The sequence below is a fragment of the Rousettus aegyptiacus genome, unplaced genomic scaffold (assembly GCF_014176215.1).
Source record: "Rousettus aegyptiacus isolate mRouAeg1 unplaced genomic scaffold, mRouAeg1.p scaffold_m13_p_4, whole genome shotgun sequence".
Taxonomy (NCBI): Eukaryota; Metazoa; Chordata; class Mammalia; order Chiroptera; family Pteropodidae; genus Rousettus; species Rousettus aegyptiacus.
In genome coordinates this window covers 29,430,550-29,453,991 of record NW_023416307.1, presented here as the reverse complement: position 1 = coordinate 29,453,991, position 23,442 = coordinate 29,430,550, and the positions used below count along the sequence as shown (strand labels likewise).

Here is a 23,442-nt window from a genome sequence, read left to right as displayed (position 1 = left end):
GGAGTGTCCTTATGCTGGACTATATACAGACATTCACACGTACAGTATTGTCTACTAACAGCATCACCCAAGGTCTGAAACCAGACTGTTTGGGGTCAAATCTTGGTTCTGCCTCTTACCCCTTTTCTGTGGCTCAGCTTCTTCATCTGTTAAATAGGAATAAAAATAAAACAACCTGATAGGATTGTAGTAAAGAGTAAATGAACACACACAAAATGTTTATGATGGTGCCTGGCATTCAAAGTAGCTTTTATTGCTATTTCTCAGAAGCAAGGTGACATGAGGGAGTTGGAGCTGGTGAATAGTGTTCGCCTGTAGCCTAGAAGGTTACTGTGGGTATTTCAGCATTATTGAAATCTCAGATTACAGAATCATCATCGATTGGTGTTGGAAATGATCTTAGAAATATATAGCCTCAACCTTTCTGTTTTGTAGATGAGGAAAGTAAATTCTGAGATTAAATGCCCTACTTTGGGTTATAATCTGTGGCAGGTCAGTCCTTCAGGGCTATTGTGAATTATATAAAACCTTTTCATCTAGTAAGCAACCATTAAGTTTCATAGCAAGTGATGAGTCAAAGATTCACTCAAACTACTTTCTTCTCTTCTTATGATGATCCCTAATGATTTAGAACTTTATCTTCTATGCCAGTCTTCCTGTGAGTGGAAAGGGAAGAAAACGTATAAACCTCAGCTCCCAGAGAATACTTAGGAACTTGGTTCTCAAGAATACTACCTGGACTGTACCTTAATTATCCTAATTTTAGTAATTTCTCTAAACAGTTTTGTGATCAGGGTTTTTAACTATATTACCATGAGGTATTTACAAGGTGTCTTTAGTCAGCTGTGCTGACTTTGGGTGCTTGTGATGTAACAACTACATACTCGGATTAATCATACTAAGGCAAGGTGACAAGGAGTGGTGGTATGATGCTCGTTAACTGAGTAACATATTTAGTATAAAAATGCCTATTATATCTCTGTATCACCCATGAGTTGGAGGGGCATCACGAGGTACTGGACTCGTACCAGCTTCACATTTGGCTCCGGTTCTCCCAGGTGGGCAGAGGCATTTCCCAGTTACTGGGTGGCAGGAGTTTTCACTTTCACAGTCACAAAATTGATGGCAATTGTCTCCAAACATTCCAGGTGGACACTCTGCCAAGGAAAAAGAAATGCTGAAACTTGGACTCCTTGAGCTTTCACTGATGCACTTAAATTGAGATTAAAGATAAAATTTCCTCAAAACTGAGACCCAAATAGCAAAGTGGGGTGATAAAATGAGATTTGCTGGTGAGAAAAACAGAGGCACGTTTTGAACTTCTCAGAAAGAAGCATTATTTTATACATGATTTTACACTCAGGTCTTAAAATTGATTTACTTTGACACTGGTTTGTACCTGTTAGAATGTAAGTAAACTTTCTGAAGATAGGAACTTAAAGAAGGAGATCAAATCTATTATCCAAATGTATTACTCTTAATATTTTTCCTTAAAATGTTTTTTATTTATTTACTATTTCCCCAGAAGATTGTAAGCTCCACTATATCCCCAGAATTTAACACTAAATAATAAATGAGTAAGTGGCTAAAGGATGAACAAGACATACTATATGTAAAGCTCTAGTGACATATGAGGATTTAATATGGGACTAATATATGAATCACTTTAAAAGGAAATAACTAATTTAAACAAAGTCGAGTTATCACTATCATATTTTATCATTATCATTACAGTGGTTGTTGTTAACTGTATGCACAAGAACACACATGATATAGACATAAAATGAGACTTTGAATTGTTTACTGAGATCTAAGTCTGGCCTTGTTTTGAATAGGGTTGATCAGTTATATAGGACTTCACAATATTTTGTTTCAAACTAAGTAGCCCAAAGTCTCACTACTGGATCTTCAGCCACATTCATAGTTGTAATTACTTCCTATGAATAAATGCCTAATTAACATCTTTAAATATTTTTCATAAAGATCTTTTATCTATTTCAATACCCTGAACCCAACATATATCACTTTTTAAAAGGCATTTAATAAAAATAATTCTTATTCAGAGGCAGAATTTTTGTCTATTGAAGACTAACAGCTTTAGGTGTTTTGAGATATTAAACAATTTCATTTAGGGGAAGATAAAAATTTTTAAATAATAAGCAGCAAAATCAAAAAGGACACATTTTATTGTCTGGAGAGTAAACTCCTGTCACTTTAATGTCTAAATCAAAAGCTTAGGTGATTATTACAAGTTTTTGATTTGGGTTTATGTTTGCCTTGAGGTAGAAGGACGTCATAGTCACACAGAATTTCCCCATTCACGTGCTTAAAAATGCTCCGGCTATACCTTTTTCACACTGGCTGCCATGGAAACCTGCTGGGCAAATGCACTGCCCACTCGTTGCATCACAGCTGGCTCCATTTTTGCAGTCACAAATGTGAGCACAATTCAAACCATAAAATCCATGAAGGCACGCTGGAGAAGAAAAATGGCAAAATGCTATTTTAGCTTTAAGAATAAATACAGGGAAAATGAAAGGATATGCTCTAGGTCGTTTGTTTCCCAGGACCAAAGAGGGAGATGAGAGCAGACAATTAGAAAACAAGAAAAAAAATACATGGAGAAGTATACTGACAATAGTTTAGTCATACAGATAAGTGAATATATCAAGTGTTGTTTTCTACAAGTAGTCTAGAAGAATACATAAAAATATTTAAATATATATTCAAGTAGATAAAATTTATTTGCTATGATGTGCTACAATCTGACAAAGACTTCACCAAAACCCTCTAATACCCTAAACCTTTAAAAGAACAATGTTTTCAAGATTCAGATATAGGCTAAATTTAGTAAGAATTTTTTTTTTTGAATTAAATTCTTTAAATAAATAAGAGGGTATCTGTAGAAGGTGATTCATACAGCTCTTGATATTTTAAGTCCTAGGAATGAATGGCAGAAGTGGGTATGAGGGAAAAGGGAGAGGAAAGGAGGAAGGCGAGAGGAAATACAAGACAGGGAATATGATGTATATAGAGTAGGTTAACATCTTATGAAGAAGTTAGGTTTTAAAGTCAGTGAAATTTAATTTTAAAAAAATTTCCATAGATGACCCATTAAGTAGAATTGTTTCTCAGTGAGTCCAGAATAACTTGTTTTTCTTCCATAGTTGGAGAAGATAAATATTTTTGTGGTTGACCATCAGAAAAAAAGTATTTGGTTTACATTTAGAGACTATGTAACCCAAACAAATGCATTTTCTTGAATGCTAAAATTCTCATCTACCCAGGGAGATGCTCAGTCTGAAAGGGGTGTGTGTGAGCTAAGCCTGCATACGTACGAGTATCCCCATTTCCTATCCTGAGTTTTCTCTAAGGCTATGCTCATCACTCACCAATGGGAATGGGAGGAGGATGAAATTTTCTCACCCTTTAATTATCCATTCTCTCTCTCTTCTTGCTCTCTCACTTTCTTTCCTTTCTTTCTTTCTCTGTGTTGCCCCTACCTCCTTCCCAGGCACCTAGAGTTGAATTTGCCTAGGCTTCATGTGTATGACACTCCTCCAGGATGCATGAAGTTATCAGGACAGACTCAACATTTGGAAAAACTCACATTCAGGGAGCAGAAAAAGAAGGTAAAACCAAAAAAAGATAAGGAATGAATTATTTTATATAATATCTATATAATATATACTTTTCGATTTTTAAATTTTATTATAACTCTTTAAAAGTGAATAACAAAGGCAGATCCAGTGCCGGGTTTCTTATGTTTGTTCTTATATAATTGTTATTCAGAATACATAGAAAAATCAAATCTCTTTTATCTCATTTATTTTAATTATCTATAAAACTGAGTTCATACGGGTGGTCTTGCTTGACTTTTCCATTTCTCTAAATAATACTACAATTTTTCCAGGTTCCTTGGCTTGGAACTTTTTAGCCATCTTTGATCCCTCGATTTTTGTCACCTCCATGCCCAAATTAAATGCCAAATACAGTCAATTGTTCTTCCAAAATATTCTACTCATCCATTTATATTTTTACCCCAGGCCAGATTTTTAAAATTCTAACCTATCACTATAGCTTCTATATGCTGTAGACACTACTGATGACTCCTTTTCCTAATAATCAACGATGTACCCACTTTACAGATTTATTTCACTAGAATATTGTCTCTTGTCTGCTTGAAATCTTCCTTGATACCCAGAAAGTAGGGTATGTAGGATGCAAGATGTATATAGTATAAAATTTATGAGCCTTGAATAGATACTTCTTTTCCTCTTTTGTATCTCATATTCCAATTTTGAAAACAAAACAAATAAACAACTAAAAGCCATGAGACGTTTGTTTTGGTACTCCCTGAACCCAGGAAACCTTAGAAAGTTTGGCAAAAGTTCTGAACTTCAAAAGGCTTAGTAAAATTTGTTCCTGTGAAATATGTTTGACAAATGCTAAAAACAAGTTGAAAAACACGGAAACAAGTTTTCAACATTGTTAATATCACTTCAGAATTCTTCTAAATAGTCACCGTTAGTCTGGTTTTTGCCACATGACTCAGTCCTAAATGTTTACATGTATCTTCTTATTTAATCCTCATGATAACCTTTTAAAGTAAGTGTTATTAATCCCATTCTACAGATGGTGAAACTGAAATATTAATAGTTTATCTTTTATAATCTTTTATGTGGCAGAACTAAGCCATATATAACTCTTGCGCCTAAGCTCTCTTAAAACTCTGTTGTCCATCAGAGCTTCCTGACAACTAAGACAAATTTTTGTATAATTCTTCCATTTCCTAATTTTAGGTGAAAATGAAGTCCGAATGATGTCCAAAGGAAGAAGTGATATAGATAAATATGTTTAAAGAGAACTTGAAGATCTTTCAGAGTTAAGTCTGGATTACATGAAATAAAGCAGCTTCCTTGTCTATATTTTGCCTAAAGGCAGTCAGAGGAAGTAGAATGATTTTGGTTAGAAAGACCAGCAGCTGAGTCTTCTCCAGATGATCGTAGATTCACAGTCATTTTTCAAACAGTAGCTCCAAAAAGAATAAACAAGCCCAATTACTTAATCGTGGCAGTGGTCAATATCTAGAACTTAAAATAGAGCTATGAAATACATTGCAAGAATATATGTTAGAGATTTAACCGTTTATCCAACTTAATATAATGTGAAGATATTACCTTTATTATTTAAAAAATAGGTTTTAAAGCTTAACATTTATTAACACCATAATATGTCCACTCGTTTTCTGTTTACCATGTTCACAGTCTCTTCCAGAGTACCCCTGGAGGCACTCGCAGCTTCCAGAAAACCTGCTGCAAACTCCACTGTTCTCACACGTACAATTAAAACGGCAGCCTGGGCCATAGTACCCAGGGGAACATTCTGAAAAGAAACCACCCAGGCGTTAGTTCTAGTTAAGACAATCAAATTTGTAATGAATTTGAAGTCAGAGAAAAAAATAAGTGGAATTAATAAAAAAATAAAAAGATGAATGATTAGCTAACTTAATCAAGATAAAGCATAAATACATACGATGTTTTAAAAATCTGAAATGATCATCAAAAGGAATAAAAATATAAAGTATAAGACAAAAAATATAGACACCTAAATGAAATGGAAAAGTTATGGAAGAAAACTTACCAAAATTGTCTTAATTTGAGGCAGAAAACCTTGACAGGCTAATTATAATAGAAAAACAATAAAGAAAATAGTAAAACAGCTACTGAATTAAAAAATATATGTATCTCACCCATCCTAGATTTCACAGGAAAATTCTACAAACCTTTACAGATCAGATCATCACCCTACTACTTATACTATTACAGTAGACTGGAAAGGAAGGAAGACTTTAAATGCGTTATATTAAGTGAGTATAACATCAATTCCGAAATCTGAAAAAAAATGCATGAAAAATGATAGCTCAATTTCATTTGTGAATATTGATACCAAATTCATAAAAATTATAAGTGCACAGAAACCAACGGTGCATTATAAAGTAATGTATCATGTACAAGTAGTACTTATTCCAAGAATGTAAGGTCATTCAATATTAGAAAATTCATACCCATTGTGATAGTTTGTCAGGGCCGCAGGTCTAAAGAGCCATAGCCCCATAGTCAAAACCACCCAGGAAAGAGTTCACTGTGGATTTGTTTTACTCAGGGGGCCGCAAGTATAAGGCCCCAGCAGTGTTCTCACCTACACTGTACCAGAGTGCGCTCTAAGTAGGCTGCACGCTCTCCAGTGTTTCACAGAATAATCAATTGTGGTTTGGACAGAAAACATTAGAACAACTATAAATATTCATCTTTATCCATTCTTTATCAATTTAAAACTTTATCTATATTTTATAATATACATAAGGTATTAGTTGAGAAGCACATGAATGTTACTTAGGAGTAAAAATGCATTTATAGTGGTAGACAATTAAATTTTTCCTGATGAAATAAAGTTTGGAGACCCCTGCTCCCAGCATCCTCCTCTTTACCCTTGGACCCACTCTTAACGTGAGCTGGCTCTGTCCAGGGCCCAGAGTCTGCCTCTGGCCTGCTTCAAGGCCTAGTCATTGTTAAAACCCTTCTGCCTCAGTCAAGGAACTCAAAATTTAACAGATTTGCATCCACAAATGATTCAGGCTTAAAAACGGCTGGAAGGAGAGTGGATTTAGGTTTCAGAGGTGCTCTTTCATGTTAACACTTTCAAATATTTAAGAATTTTAAGAGTTTTCATGTGGTATTTTGGTAACACGGTAACAAAAATCAAACAGTATTATCATAACATCATTTTTATTGGAAATACAATCATAATTATAAATAGCCTGAATGAACTTATTGGAAACTAGTCTCTTTGTAGGCCTTACCATATTGTATCAATCATCAGCACCATGCTCTGAATTTTTACTGAGGGAAAGAAGGTAGTAATCAACTTACCTTCATCACAATAATTTCCGGTCCATCCAGGGCCACAGGTACAACTTCCATCCACAGGGTTGCAAAGGCCACCATTTTTACAGGTACATTTTAGTTCACAATTTGGGCCATACCTTGTTTGGGGAAAACCTGTAGTAAAAATAAAAAAATAAACTAAATAAAACTATCAATAAGCAAACATTTTTCTCTGCTTCAGATAATCACGTCTACAAAGCAAAAGCATTAGAAAGACTTGAACTTAAAACAAATACTCAGATGTATCCTTAAGGTAGTAAGCACATAACATCATTCATTCATGTTTTCATTCACTCCATATTTATTGAGCCCATCATTATGTGCCTGGGACCTGGAGATGCCTGAGTGAACAAGCAGAGTCCAATCCTGGATTAGCAGTGAAAACTTTTTATATATTTAGTTTCATAATTGAGAAAGAAGACAGATGAAAAGTTGGTTCTTTAATGTCTTCCTGATGAAATCAGAAAAGCAATTGAGCATACAGTGGTGGGTGACACAAACAAAAATGTACTGCCAACAGAGGTTAAGATACAAGTGAGTGAAGCTGACCAGACATAAGGAAAATTAAGCCTCCATTGTCAGGGAGAAAATAATTGAAAGACAGATAGTGCCACCAATGAGAGAGCAAAGGCTTTCTAAAGTGAGACTAAACACTACGCACATTTAGTTGGTTTTGCCGTAAGAATGTGGGCTTAATGTATAATTTTTTTCACAAAAATTAAAAATTCATATTTTATATAAAATCATCCAATCTTTAAATGTTGGCAACTAATTAAAATTGTTTTTACAGCACTGTGGAAGCCAAAACTCTGTCAGCCAACTCAAACACATTTGTGGCTAGATTTGGCCAAGGGCCTGCCATTTATACCCTCTAGTATATAGTATTTTTACATAATGATATTTTCCACATGAATTATCTCATTTTATACTCACGAATATAATATCCCTCTGATGTGGGTACAGTATTCTTATTTTATACTTGAGAAAACTGACACTCAGAGACTTAGATCTTGTTTAGGCTTAAGCCAGTAGAGATAGAAACCAATATTCAAACCTAAAACTTCTAACTTCTCATCAACCGTTCTTTCTATTCCAACTAGCAGGAGAGACATTAGAAAGTTTGGGGTTTTTTTACTTGCTCCAAAGTATTTGGTTAATACATAAGAGAACATGTATTTGAATTCAATCTGTATGACACGTCCTTGCCTTTATTTGAAGGAATAAGTACACTTCGCTTTAGTACCAAATGAAAGAAAGGTATTAATTTTGTTTATTTAAATAACAGTCTTAGTTGTACAACAAATGGTTGGATTATCGTCAGATGTGTAATAGGCTACTTTGAATTAACTGTCAATTATTCTTTTTTGGTATTTGCCTTCAAGGCAAATTAAGCAAAATCAATGACAGTAAGTCCTATACTATTAAAATAAACTTTCATGTGTTTCTCTTCCAACCTTTTAAAACAACCTCATCAGCCAGGAGACCTGTTTCAACATGAATGTTGAAATGCATTGATGAAATTGGTGAATCTGTGAAAGCATAGGACTTCAAAATGACACTTAAGACAAAAAACATAACTGGTAAAGTGAGATAGACTTAGAAAAGATTCTTTCCACAGGTCTAAGTCTTAGAATAATATTCATACAGAATTACTTATATAGCTTTATTGCTTTTTAAAGTTAATAATAATTACATGATAAATATTTCAAACAGTATGTAAATGGAAAAGTGTTCCATCCCTGTGCTCCACTCTTCCAGTTTCCTTTGTCCAAAACATCATTAGACCATCTTTTTTTCTGTACTGTAAACCTCACTTCTTTCAAAGAGACTTACCCTGACCACTGGATTAACTATTTCAACCACCTAGCACTCTGAAGCCCCGTACCATGCCCTATTTTTTTTTTTATCTTACTGTAGATTTTATTCCTTATTAACATACATATAATTAACTTATTTATTGATTATTTATTTTCTCCTTTCTCAACTAGAAAACAAGTTGCAGGAGGACTAGGATATTGTGATTTTATCCATATATTCCATATGCTTAAAAGTGGCATTGCATTCAATAAATATTTGTTGAATTGAATAAATAAATGACTGAATAGATCCAGAAATACCCTATACTTAATAAGGCATACTAATGTCTATCTTTCTTACTTATTAACCCTTTTTTTTATCCAAAAGGTTAATATAGATAGATAATATTGTGAAATTTGCTTACTTCTGTAATAATATATTTTGATTTTTCTAAATTAGTACATATAATAGACTTGCCTCATTCTTTTTTAACAGCTGCATAGGATTTGTTGCACCTAACAAAAATTTTGTTTACCACTCCATTATTGATGGATAAGTAGGTTGGTTTGAAATATTTTGCTACTATACACACTTCAATAAATGTCCTCATGGAGGTCTGTATTTATATACAATATTATGCCTGAAGGGTAAGTCCCCAGATGATTTTCTCAATAAAAAGATATATGCTTCTAAATCATGACAATATTATCAAATTTCCTTACAAAATTACAAATTTAATAAGGAGACTTATCAATGTGTCCATTTTTCAATCTTTAACCTAACTGTTATATTATAAAAATGTGATAAGTAAAATGATATATAATTGCAACTTTAATTTGGATTTCTCACATTATGAATGATGCTTATTATCTTTTCTAAGATATTATGTGTGTCATGGATTTTTTTCTTATTGATTTATAAGAACTCTTTGTTTATTAAGAAAATTGGTGCTTCGTCTTTCTTCTTCGGTTTGTTTATCTTTTGATACTTTTTTGTTCTGTGCCTTGAAAAATATTTTTATTTCTTTTAAATCAAAACACCATGTTTTTTTTTTCTTTCATAAGCTTTCTCTTTTTGTCAAGATTTATATACGGTCTTCCAAAATAAATTTTTAAAAAGTCCTAATGGTAATTCTAGTACTGTCATAATTTTTGTCATTATTTTAAGTACTTTATATACTTGGAAGTAATTTTAGTGAATAAAGTAGAGATCTAACTTTATTTTTGTCTAGATTGCTAGTTGTTTGATGTCATAGAACTTATTAAATAATTCACATTTTTCCTATGTTTTAATTTAGTAATTCCTCATTTTTACTTTAAATGTATTTTATTGTTCTTTATTTTTTCACTTATTTTCATCACTTCTTATTTACTAACAAAAATATTTTGTAATACACATTTTCCTTTGTTTATTGAATTACCCCATAGGTTGTGGATGTCATTAATTGCTGTTTTAAATTTCTGAAAAATTGTTTTTTTTTTTAAGCCATTGGTTATTTAAGAAAGAAATTTCAAAATGCCTATGTGATATGGTAGACCTCTCTTCCTCAGCAAGAGAGTTAGTTTTGTTAGTTTCTGTTTTATCGTTTTGTAATCGTAGAATATCATAAATTATACTTTCTGGAATTGCTTGACCTTCTTTTTTAATTTTTGTAAATATCCCATGGATACTTGGAAAAAAGATATGATATCTTCTTTTAGGTACAGAGTTTGGTTTATAGCAATTAGAAATACTTTATTATGTTCAAGTTTCTATAAGATTATTTTTATGCATATATGTCTATATGATTATACGTGTATGGGCTAATATAAATAAATTAATCTACTGATAAGCTCTTGCTGTCTATTTCTCTTTCTAGCATATGGTTTTTGTTTTATGATTTCGATATTTTGTTGTTTTATACATATCCATTACATATTAATTTTCAGTGTGAATTTTATCCTTTATTATAAGTACCCTTCCCATTAGATGTTTGTTGCCATAAAATTAACATTATTTGATACCGATGTCATGACTATTGCTTTATTTTTGTTCATAGGTATTGGTGTATCTGTACCCATCTATTTATCTTCATTTTATTTTAGAGTATTTTTTTTTCCTAAGCTAAGGTAGATATTTCTCTCTTGCTACTTTCAAGATTTTTTTTCTTTTTTAGTTTTCAGAAGTTTGATGTTGATTTGTCTTTTGTGTAATTTCTTTCAGTTTATCCTTTTTGGCATTCACACAGCTTCTTGAATCTGTAGGTTTATATTTTTTTGTCATATTAAGGAAATTTTCAGCCATTATTTCTTTGAATACTATTTTCAGCCTTGTCCTCTTTTGCCTCTCCTCTGAGGCTCTGATGTTAGACCTTTTATTATGGTTCCACAGGTCCTTTTGCTTTGGCTTTTCCACAGGCCTTGTTAATTTTTTGATCATTTGTTTTCTTTTCCCTTTCTGTTGCTTAGGTTGGGTAAGTTCTATTGTTTTATCTTCAAGGTCACTGATGTGCTCCTCTGTCCTCTCCATTCTGCTTTTAAGCCCATCCATCGACATGATCGTTGTTGGTTATTGTATTTTCCAGTTCTAGACATCTTCTTTATGTCTCTTATTTTTTGCAGAGACTATTTCTTTTATTATTTGTTTCCACCATGTTCATAGTTGCTCACTGAAGCATTTTTACAATGATTTCTTTAAAGTTCTTATGAGATAATTTTGTTATCAATGTCATCTGAGTATTGGTGTTTTTTAATTGATTTTTCTTATTCAAGTTAAAGTTTTCTTGGTTGTTGACATGATGAATAATTTTTGAATAAAATTTGGACATTTTGAATATTATGGTATGAGACTCTGGATCTCATTTAAGTCTCCTGATTTAGTAAGTCTCTGGTGACACTGAACTGTTGAGAAAAGAGGTTCACCAGATAGAAGTTAAAGTGCATGTTCCCCACAAAGTCTTCAAGGAAGAGGGGGATAAACATGACACATCCCAGAGTTCAGGCTCCCCACTAGGCTTCTGCTGACAAGAGAGGCAGAGATGCCTCGTTATAGTTTCCCACTCTACTGCTACTGACACTGCATTGGGTGTCAGTATTGCTGCTTGGTAGTTGTAAAGTCCTGACTCTCCACTAGACCTCCTGTGATGCTGTCCTACCAGAAAGAGGTAGTTCCTCCTTATCATCTGGTGGGGGTGGAAGTTCATGTTCTACACATGTTTCACCCTGACACTGCCAGGGCAGGGTCCTGTTCCTATTTGATAGGGATGAAAGTCCCAGCTCAACTAGGCCTTTTCTCACTCCATTATGGTGTAGGGGGAGGGGTACCTCATTACATCCTGGTGGAGTTTGAAGTGTAGATTCCTTAGTTGGCCTTTGCTGGGGGCTTGGGATTGAAGATATAGTTTTATTTTGTAACATTTGACAGGAGTAAAGTGGTTATTGTCTAAGAGTTTTTTATTTTTATTTTTTTTAAATCTTGCTAGACTAGCATTTTCTTGATCTTTTGACTAGAGGAAACAGGCTTATCTTGCGGCTTATTTTATCCGCACTGATGGGCCTTTCTGGATTTCAGGCTTCTCTGCACCCAGTCAAAGATATTAGACAAAAAAGACCCAGAGAACTCACCATCATGCTGTTTCCTAGGTCCCCACCGTTCCTAGTAAATTTGCCTTCTCTCCATATTTCAGAGGTTCTTATGTTCATTTTCATATAGTTTCTAGAATTTTTACTGTTTTTAGGAAAGAATAAGGAAAAGTGTACATATTCTACCTTTTTCTAAGCGAAAGTCTTGTAATTTTATATAATCTAGGGAATCTTCTTTAGATAGTGCATATAACATTATATAATATAATGAATTTCTTGATTTAGTACATATCGACACTCTGCCTTCTGCTAAGTTTACTCATCTCTCTCCTCCACCTGATTTTAGTTGGCTATATTTTTATTCTTAAATTGTCAATTATAGCATTCTAAATTCCAGAATTACCAACACACATTACTGATTATCATATTTAAACATGCTTTGACACAGAGCTATCTGTGCCATCCCACAATTATTAATGAAGAAATAACAATATACTTATACTCCTTCACCTTCTCTTCCTTTCCAGCTTATGCTTGTTAAAATTGTGCTAAAGTCTCAATATTGTTATAATTTATAATATTTTTATCTTTATCTTTTATCATGTGACCATAATCCCCAGATTTGGTTTAAACTTATTCCTAATCAAAATAGGTTTAGTGCTTACTGATAGTCTTTTTATCAGAGATTTTCCATTTATTACTTGGGGGCTCAAATTTATATTTTATTCATTTCTTCAAAATATTTTATAGCTATTATATTCCCAGAAACTTTTTACTACTAAAAAGAGTTGTTTATTTTCCAACATGTTATATTTAACAGTTTAACTGTGTATAAAATACTCTAGTCATATTTTTTCCCAAAACCTCATAGACATTGATTAACCATATGATAGCAATGAATATTGCTGAAATACAAGCCATATTGATTCCCTACCTTTCACATGAGATCTCATATTTTTTCTTATATTCCCAAGTGGAATTTTCCCTTGCCTATGATTTATCTGAACAAGTATTTTCAGGGATAGAATGTATTCATTCAATATGTAGCATTGGATCTTTCATTTCAGATAAAACATTTTGAATACTACAGTTGATCATTTTTCTTTTTTATTACATATTTTCTTTTCTATCTCATTGTTTCACTCTCCTCAAGCATATTCTCTGTGTATTTGACTGTCCCATCAGAAGATTCCATCCTTCTATTACCTGCATTCAGTGTAGCCTTCCTTCATATGATGTGAGGTTTAATTTTCTTTTCCACTTCTTTCTGAACTCTACCAATTTTTCATTTTCTTTTGTTGTGTTTTCATTTATTTCATAAACCCTGTATCTCTGCGTTGCACTCACATTTTATACAGGACATTTTTTTTTATTATGTCCCTTAAATTTTGGGGAGAAATTTTGGTTAACATTTTCATTTGCTCCATAACAAAACTTTTCTATTCTCTGTTGAATGGTTTCATTTTTTGTCTCCAAAATGAGGAAAGCTTTTTTTCTTAAGACATAGCTTAGGTTTTTGTTTGTTTGTTTGTTTGTTTTTTGTTTTTTTTCTTTCATTAACTTAATCTTTTATAGCTTAGCTATTTGTGGAAGAGTAGTGTGGATTTGGGGCTAGAAATCAGCTAGTAAGAAGCCTTCTTGGCCTAGAGAAAAACTCCATATGACACAGAGTTGGGGTATGTGTGTATGTGTGTGTGTGTGTGTGTGTGTGTGTGTGTGTGTGTGTAGGCTTAGTCTCCTTTTAGCTACAAGGCTGCTTATAGCCCATGGAGTCCCCTCTATCTAGTACAGAGTTGAAAAGATGATATGTTTCTTCATTTCTTGATTTTATCCTACTCTTCCTGCCACTCTATGATGTCCAGGGGATTCAAGGAAGCCCCGTTAGCCTGACCACACACCCAACCTTTGTGTTTCAACAAAGGCTCATTAGGTTTACCTCTCTGTGTGACCCTTGGAGAAGTGGCTGCACTGCTGGTCCCACTCAAGAGCTGTAGGGGTCCAGGATCCTCTCCACATGTCCACATTTCACTGGATTTGACAGATTTTCTGTTATTATGATTATTATGATAATAATAAATATTATGATTAAGACAAGAAAATTTAAAGTTATAAACAGAGATCGTGTTTTTCTTTCTGTCTCCTATTTTTCTTACAGTTTTCAGTAGGCATCCAAAAGTATAAAAGGTTATAGAACTCTTCAGTTCTTATAATTAGACATCTCTGATACATAATTTTTCGCAGTTTTACAAAAGCTAGCCAAAGTTATTTTAAAATTTAATCCTAGTCAAGAGTATGCAGAAATATTCTTTTCGTTTTCAATTTTTGTTTAGCCTCCACTAGACTTTCCTACATAGCTGTACAGGACAATGTAGTTCCATGTTATTAAAACCACATTTAAGAAGCAAGTATTGTAAACAATCCTCATTTAATTATATTCCGTGGCACAAAATCTGCCTTCATAGTTTAGCATAGTTAATGCCTGGATGAACAAGCTAACCCTGCAGTCATTGTTACCTTGCTGACACCTGGCTCCCATCTGGCCGGGTGAACATTGGCACTTTCCAGTTACTGGGTCACACTGTCCTGAGCCACAGGAGCAGTGCTGGACACAGTTCTGCCCATAGTGACCTTCAGGACAAGCTGCAGAAAGGGGCAAAACAAAGTAGAGCAAAACAAAATCAGATATTTCTTATTAAAACCTTTTGACAGTCAAGATTTTTAAAAACTGGTAAATACATGACTTTTTTTTTAATCAAATAGGTTTTCCTGACTTGTCTTCGGTTTGGATTTCAACTTAAAAGGTTTCTTTGAAAACAAAACAAAACACAAAAAGGAACTATTCAAATTGTTCCTTACTTAGTACAATTTTAGTTGACATCAAGAATTCCAACCAAATATCTAGTGTCGAACACTTACATATATGATATAAATGACTTTTACAGACTCAGTCTTGTTTTACTTCATGGCTGTCTTAGTGCACGCGCGTGCGCGCGCGCGTGTGTGTGTATTGTATGTGTAATAATCTTGAGCATATTGTCTCTTAAAGTCCACTATGGAATTTTAGTTTACACTTTATACATCAAAATAAGACCCATTAGTTTTCACTTTTTCAAATATTTACTTTTGTGTTTACTAATTTATTTGTTATTTATTAAAAATGAACAAATCTGTTAAATTATATTTATTGAAATAATTATGTTAATTAATGCTAATTAAAATTAATTTATTAATAAGTTAACATGTTTCTCAATTAGCTTGCTTTTTGTTTTACTGCAACCTCATTTCACAATTTCATTGAGATGCCCACCAAATTACAGGTAACACGCAAAGATAAAATAAATACTGTGAGAATCAAGTGAAGGGAAAATATAGTAAAATGTATACATAAATGAATATTATAATTCCTTGAACTTGAACGAGATGGGCTGCAGATTTGGCTCTGACTTATCTACCCATGAAAGCAAAAAAGGAAAATTGCTCAGGTACAAGATCACAGCTTTCCGAAGGCAAAAATATTCCCAATATTCAGGGAAACCATAGCTTTTGAAGATGCTTTGGCCTGGGAAAATTAGGAAATTTCTCCCAACGATTCTCTTTGAAGAACAAACACAAAAGAGCCAGTCAGAACCTTTAGGACATGTTTATGGGTTGGCTTTAACTCAAAGATAACTTGGCTGTTGAGGCCTCAGAGGCAGTATCCACTAAGTTTCAATTTTCCGCTACTAGGAGCCAGGACTTTGTCTCATTCGTCTTTTATCTTCAGAACAGCAGGGTACTGAGGCAGAGTAATTAAAATCACCCTCATACAAGGAAGACAGAGCAACTACCTGCCTGGGGAAGATAAGCATTTTGAATATCTTTAGCACATAACAACTTTTTAAAATTTTTTAGTTATATTTAACAGTCAATATTATTTTATTTTCATTTCAGGTTTATAGCAGAGTGGTTAGGCACTTATATAATTTATAAAGTGATCCTCTAGATAAGTCTAGTACCCACCTGGCACCATATATAGTTAGTACGATATTATTTATTACCTTCCCTATCAGTCCTTTACATCCCTATGACTGTTTTATAACTACTAATTTATATTTCTTAATCCCTTCACCTTTTTCACCCAGTCTTCCAACCCTTCTCCTTTTTTAGCAACTATCAGTTTTTCCTCTGTATCTATAGGTCTGTTTGTTCATTTATTTTGTTCTTTAGATTCCATGTGTAAGTGAAATCATATAGTATTTGTTTTTCTCTGACTTATTTCACTTCACATAATACCCTCTCGGTCCATTCATATTGTTGTAAATGGTAAGATATCATTCTTTTTTATGACCAAGTACTTGTTTCCATACCTTGGCTATTGTAAATAATTCTATAGTGAACATAGAGGTGCATATATAAAATTAAAAAAGGAACTACTTTATGACCCAGCAATTCCACTTCTGGGTATTTACCTAAAAACAAACAAACAAACAAAACAAAGAAAACAGCAACAACAACAACAAAACGCCAAACAACTTAGCACCCTGGCTTATCACAACTTCGTTATCATTCTTCCTAATGAAGAAATCTTAAGTTCACAATGAAAGTACTTTTACTATTTAATTATACTGTTCTTTTACTATTTACTTGTGAAGTACAAGACACGGAATAGGGCAAAAAACACAAATGAGCAGATCAGTAAAGGATCACAAAGTGAACAACCTTATCAATAGCACATACATCAAAGAATACAATATTGCCAGGACCACCTCCCCACCACATGCTCTCCTACTGATTGCCTCCTTTATCCTCCCTGAAGGTCATCTTCATCTTGCAAATTATTCAAATATTTAGGACACTGCAGATCTGATAAAAGCACATCCTATTTGCTAAGGATAATTCCAAAGTGTTTAAGTCAGTGCATTTTTAAGGGATCTTTAATTCACAATTGGTCCCTTAAATTATGTCAGTAGTTGTTTTTGTGATAAGTAGTTAAGATCTTTGGATTTTAAGAAACTAGTTATTTTTGGATAAGTAGGGGAACTGCTTAATATTGAGCTGGAAAATTGCTGAGGATAAAACGAAATTGTGGAACTTTAAACAATGAGTTTGACACTGTGTATAGAGAAACCCCAAGATTAATCTGCTCTGATCTTGCCAAATAGATTTTTAAATCTTGACCCAAGTCTGGCATTGCTGGAGCAAGAGAAGTTATGACCAAAGGGCTCTCTTCAGCTGCGTTCACTGACTTCAACTCTCAATCAAACTCCTGGTGTAAGTACTCCTCAACCTAGAATTTAGGCCAATTGATGTTTGCTGTTACTGCAATAAATTATTAAGTAAAATCATTCCAACAATATTCACTCCCTAAGTGTGGTTCTTAAAAAATTCTGCTTTAGCATATCCACTTCATAATAGGTAGTGTGACTTACTTTGACTGCAGTCAGCCCCAATGAATCCGGGAGGGCAGTCACAGGTGCCAATCATGGTGTCGCAGTTGCCGCCATTTAGGCACTTACGAGTCTTTTGGCAATATGGCCCATAAGTGCCTTTTGGGCATTCTGTTGAAGGAGAACAAAATCATATGTGGTACTGTAACTTCAAGCAATCAGTATTTAAATTCATGCTCATAGACGTGTGGTTAACTCAATGTTCCAGTTACTGTCCTTTGGCAGTATTTTCAGTCACCTTCAGGCTATTGATTCAAGGGATGGATTTATCTGCAGATATGAGATAGTATAGATAGATGTTTTAGAAACACAAATGGGGACATAAAGTTCCTAATGTTGCTCATTAATGAGGTACAAGAAACTTAACTGTGAACTTCCTTGGAAATCTATCCACTCTTAGAAAATACTCAGAATAGGGAAAAATTCGCCAAAGAAGGCCATTTCATTCCAGCCTAGATACATTTATCATTTTGATTAAGATGTAAGTGTTATAGTTTGTATTCTGGGGAATAATTTGGGTTTAATACAAGTGAGAATTCAAGATGGCACCAAGCAGTGAGGAAGTATCTCTATTTTCTGTTATTAATTTTCTGCCCTTATATTTATGAATGCATGGCCTACATGATGATACCTGTGATAGAGATAGATAAATGGCTAGACTACAAGATAAAGAGAGACTGTACAGGACAAAGAATGAGCTGAAAACCACATTATTTATGCAATGATTGAAAAACTGAAGGTTTAGCTAGGAGAACAATTAAATTAAAACATGAGCAGAAGACATAAACAGACACTTTTTCCAAGAAGACATACAGATGGCCAAAAGACATATGAAAAGATGCTCAGTGATAAGGAAAATGCAAATCAAAACCACAGTAGGATACCTCTTCACACCTGTTAGAATGGTTATTATCAACGAGATAAGAAATAACAAATGTCAAAGAGGATGCAGAGAAAAGCTAACCCTTGTACACTGCTGGTGGGAATGTCAATTGGTATAGCCTTTAAGGAAAACTTTAAAGTCTTAAAATCATAGAAGTTTGAATTTCAAGAGACCTCAGGTCTATCTGGTTCAACACTTATTTTTAAGATGAGGAAGTTAAGGCCTACAGAATGAAGTGACTTAAAATATTTATTGCACAAAATTCTCTCACTGGTTAAAGATAACTATCTTTATTCTTGTCATATATTTAAAATACAATGCTGTAGCTAAATTTGAATAGACTATGATTTGAACCCTATAGCTTCTACTTACTTGTATTATAGACAAGTAACTTCTTTCTTTGAGCTTATGGTTCTTTATTCCCAAAGGGGGTAATAACAAAATCACAGGCCTGTTATGGGAACTAATATGAAAAAGTGGAGTACCTAGCACATTGCTAAACCTAGATATCTCCTGTCAATGGTAGCTATTATTTTCATTAATGGTGGCAGGACTCTTGGTGGGCACATAGCATTACTTTGTTCTTACCTGCTTGACCTGCATCAAAATATTTGATATTTGCCTTAGGTCTTTTCTTTTGGAAAATCTTTTCACTTGGAAGCACAGCTCTGAAAGTGACTAAACTAGACCAGATGATACTTTCTTCTTTCCCTTTTATCCTGTATTTTTATGTAAGAATCAGATGGTAAAGAATACTTTTTAAAGTATTTCACATGTAGCAGGTTTTAAAGGTAGAAGAAAAAAAATGGTTTTATGGAGGTCCAAATTGCATATAATTCCCACATATACATCCTGTCTTAAAACCCATGGTTGTCACCTTGAGTCTCAAAGAGTTGCTGCTTCTTTTCTGGTTTTAAAATAAAATTCTTCATGATGGAGAGATGGAAAGCAAAACACTTTAAACTTATTCATACCAAAGATTATTTCTCTGTTATAGCTATTGTATTTCTTTATTCCTTTCTATAAGAAATGATGGATTTATTTCACACTCTCCTCTATCATTCCCTCTTTCCAAGGAATGTCAGTTTTCATAGTTGTTGACCTTTTTTTTTTTTTTTGTACATGGCATTCTTTAGTCCTCCCCCCAATTTTTTTTCTCCCTCACAAAAATTCAATAAAGTGTACCTACAAACAACATTAATGGTTAAAAAGGAGTCTCCATCTCCTCATTCTCTCCTGCTCACCATGATAAACATTTTTTAATGTGCATCTGAGTCAGTCTTTTAGAATGTAAATTTTTTCATTAGTTATTTTATCATTAGTATGTACAATGCTTTAAAAAATGATTGGTTGCTTGATATTAGAGTAACTATACATAAAGCAAGCTGAAAGTATGAAGTTTAAAACATTGTAATCTAGTATGTACTGCTTGCTTCCACAAAGGCGGTTAAGTTTATAAGAGTTGATTGGTATAGAAAATTCTGGAATTACATAACTATGAACCGAAAGATGATATGGATTTCTGTGCAAGTAAAGAGCAACACTTGATAAAGTGAAACTTCTGAACTTGATAATAAGGAACATATTATCCTGTGAATATAATTATAGGTATCAAAGAATCAGCATCTAAGTTAAAAAGAGATTATGTGTAATTATTTGATAAATTTAAATAACACATATATGTTATTTATATAGATATAGATAGATATAGATATAAATATAAATACAGATATATATAGATATAGATCTATCTATTTATCTATATATATACAAAGGCCTATATTTTGAGATCACTTTTATGTCAGTTGAAGTTACTTCAGAAACATAATTTCTCCCTTATGTATATTCACTTAGCAAACTATCCTAATGGTGTTTTTGCATTTAATAGAATCATCCCTCACTGTTCTTTTTGTATATATAAAAAAATTACCTGCGTTTTAGCTATCAACTTAGTTATCCTTTTGAAATAGGGACACTGAACTTGATGAAACTAATCTGCTAGTGAGTACACCATCTGTTAAAAGACAGTATATGTGCTAATGTTTTAGTCTTGTAACTCATTAAATTTATATCAAGTATGGTATTTGTTTACAGAAGTGCCCATAACTTTTTTCCCCTAATAAGTTATTTTATGGACAATTCCACATTCTTACATAATTCTGTAGCTATGTAAAAGCTTGACTTCTGGAACAATGCACATATCTCTTGTTCAAACATTCACTAAATTTAACAAGGAAACAAACGTCCAGGACATAATGATTTCATTTGGCTTGTCTGAGTGAAATCTAGTCTTCCCACCCCCATTTCCTAACGTTCCATCTTGATCATTACTTGGCCTTTGCTCTATCCTTTATAATCACTTCTCCCAGGAACTTTTGTCTCTATGGCAAGAGATGTTTACTTATTTTCCATTAGAAGGTAACTATTTTTTCCCATCCTTGCACTATCACCTCTCCTTGAAAGAGCCTGACAAGGAAGGAGTTTGGATATGAACTCACAGTTCTGATTTGTTTAAATACTAAAGGCTACTGTTCACTACAATGATGTGAATGACTTTGGTAGTTACATTAGGAACTTAGAACAAGCAAGGTTGTAACTGCGTCTTGAGATATGTAGCTCTGAAGCAAATACAATGCATAAATCTGCTTTTTATGAGGTCTGTTTCCCTAGTATTTGACCAGATTACTCACACATACACTGGCCATTATTATGCAGTTTTATTTTGTACTTAAAAGAGAAATTAAGATTTGGTCTGTCTGAATTTTTATTGCTATGAGCAAGAGCATTGGAGCCAGGGTTCTTTCACCATCTTAATATCTTCCTCCTGGCACAGGTGAGATCTTCTGTGGCCCATGTTTCTCAAAGCATTTTATACCAAGTGTCGGGTGTTTTATGAATACTGTCAACAGAATTGCCCATGTTTTTAGAGGACCTCAATATCTTAAATTCTCTCAAAGAAAGTCATTATAAATAGTGAGTATTGTAGGTTAGAGAAATGAAGTATTTCCAGGGTCCGTAGTCACTCTATAATTTCTTATTGGTCAAAAAATACACAGCACGATGAGTTTACATCTACCGGTCAGTTTGTTTTCCCCATGTGCTATCCATGCACTGAGACTGACCTGCCCATTATAAATTATGTACAAGTGGTGAGATTCCTACTGCACATTTGTCTGCTTCCTCTGACCTCTGCCGAAAGAAAATTTTGATTCTACACTCTAAACTTGAGAACATGAAAGCCCAATTGTTTTTGGCTGCTGAAACTTTTGCTTTTGAGCCAGCTACACCTTTTATGGATATTTTCTTGAACCTTTTTTCATAGTCCTGTAATTACAGTAGATGTTGCCAAGGAACCTTTGCAGCAACTTCCAACCACGTGTTGCCTGGAACTAAGCCAATCCGACTAGTCAGGGAGCAGCTCCCTGCCCAAGCCTTGCTTTTATAAGGCGAAGCTATCCTCCTTCAACCCAGGGTAGCTGGCCTTCTGAAACAGAAGGACTACCAGCTATATGTAACTTGATATTATTTTATTAATATAAAATATCCTTGATATCTAGAAGGAATTCTAAGAAATGTAACAGAATCGAATGTGAGGGAACCACTTCTTTCTCCAGTATAAGGGTACTTGAAACTTGCCATAACTAAAAAAGTAATGAAAATTTTACTAATTTTATATTTTACGTCTTCATTTTAAGTTTGAATAACTGCAGTGGTTATGGGTTCCAAACGCAATATTAATTGAAACCATTTTATACACACTTAATTGTGTTTTTAGCTGGTAATGTTTAAAATTAGGATGAAAAAGAGAAGCGATATTCAAAATATACATTCTGTGGCTTGTAGAAAATTAAAATCAATAGCTTTACCATGAGTCTAGGTTTTATAGGTGGTGTTTGGAGGAAATTCCAAAAATCATCTATATACTTGCAGAATTAGAGAAGGAAAGTAGAAAGAATCTGCTATTGGAGCAACTAGAGAGAAAAGACTAGCAATGGCCAAGTTAGGGGAAAAATAAAACTGAGGCCAAATCATTTTATTCTTAAACCTATAAAAAGTACATTACAAATAATTACAAGCTTAAAAATTAAGTAGCTGACTGAACATTTTAACATTCTCTTTGGGACTTTTGATTGTGTGTTCTCCTATAACCATTTTCAATGTTAAAATGTCCTAACAGATCAATATAAGGTGTTTGGTCTAGGGACTATTCTTTTTTTTATTATACGACAATGAGCCAACTGGCATTTTATTCTTTAAGCAAGTCATTGTTTTCATTCTAGAATAACAATTTGTTTAATTTGATTGTTCTTAAGCAGAATCTGGAACTTACTTTATGAATCACTTTAAAATGCTGCTATTTATTCTATACTGATTTATAATAATCATTTCAAATTTTATTTTATAGCTCTCTCTTCATCTACTTCTTGTTTATTTTTTTTTGGGGGGGGGACTCTTTTGAATAGAAAGTGAAAAATAGAATAAGTTACATGTGGAAGTATATATTTTTAACCATTCCAATAAAAATTCCCAAAAGATTTGCTATAAATTAGAAGCGTGAATTGACATTTGCTCTTTAGCATTTGGAGTGATGACCAGCTTATCGGCGTCTCCTCGATAAATAACAACTAAAACAGGGAACACACTTACGGAGATGACAGCGGTTTCCATGGTAGCCAGGCAGACAGGTACATCTCCCTGTGACTGGGTGACAGTGCTCATTCTCGGCTGAACATTGACATAGCTGTTTACAGTCCTTCCCATATGTGCCTGGTGGACAAACTAAGGGGAAGAGGAAATGTAAACCCAATGAATTAAATTTGTCTGTGTAA

General features: G+C 33.5%; 1 protein-coding gene across 1 annotated transcript in view; it reads right to left on the bottom strand.

Annotated features, from left to right (window-relative positions):
- The window catches only part of LOC107512506 (multiple epidermal growth factor-like domains protein 6), a 495,076-nt gene that overhangs the window by 4,849 nt on the left and 466,785 nt on the right, over window positions 1-23,442 (bottom strand). Inside the window, 7 exon segments of the mRNA XM_036219008.1 lie at window positions 1,029-1,157; window positions 2,348-2,476; window positions 5,257-5,385; window positions 6,933-7,061; window positions 14,819-14,944; window positions 17,713-17,841; window positions 23,261-23,392. Of these exon segments, the coding sequence (XP_036074901.1) occupies window positions 1,029-1,157; window positions 2,348-2,476; window positions 5,257-5,385; window positions 6,933-7,061; window positions 14,819-14,944; window positions 17,713-17,841; window positions 23,261-23,392 (903 nt within the window).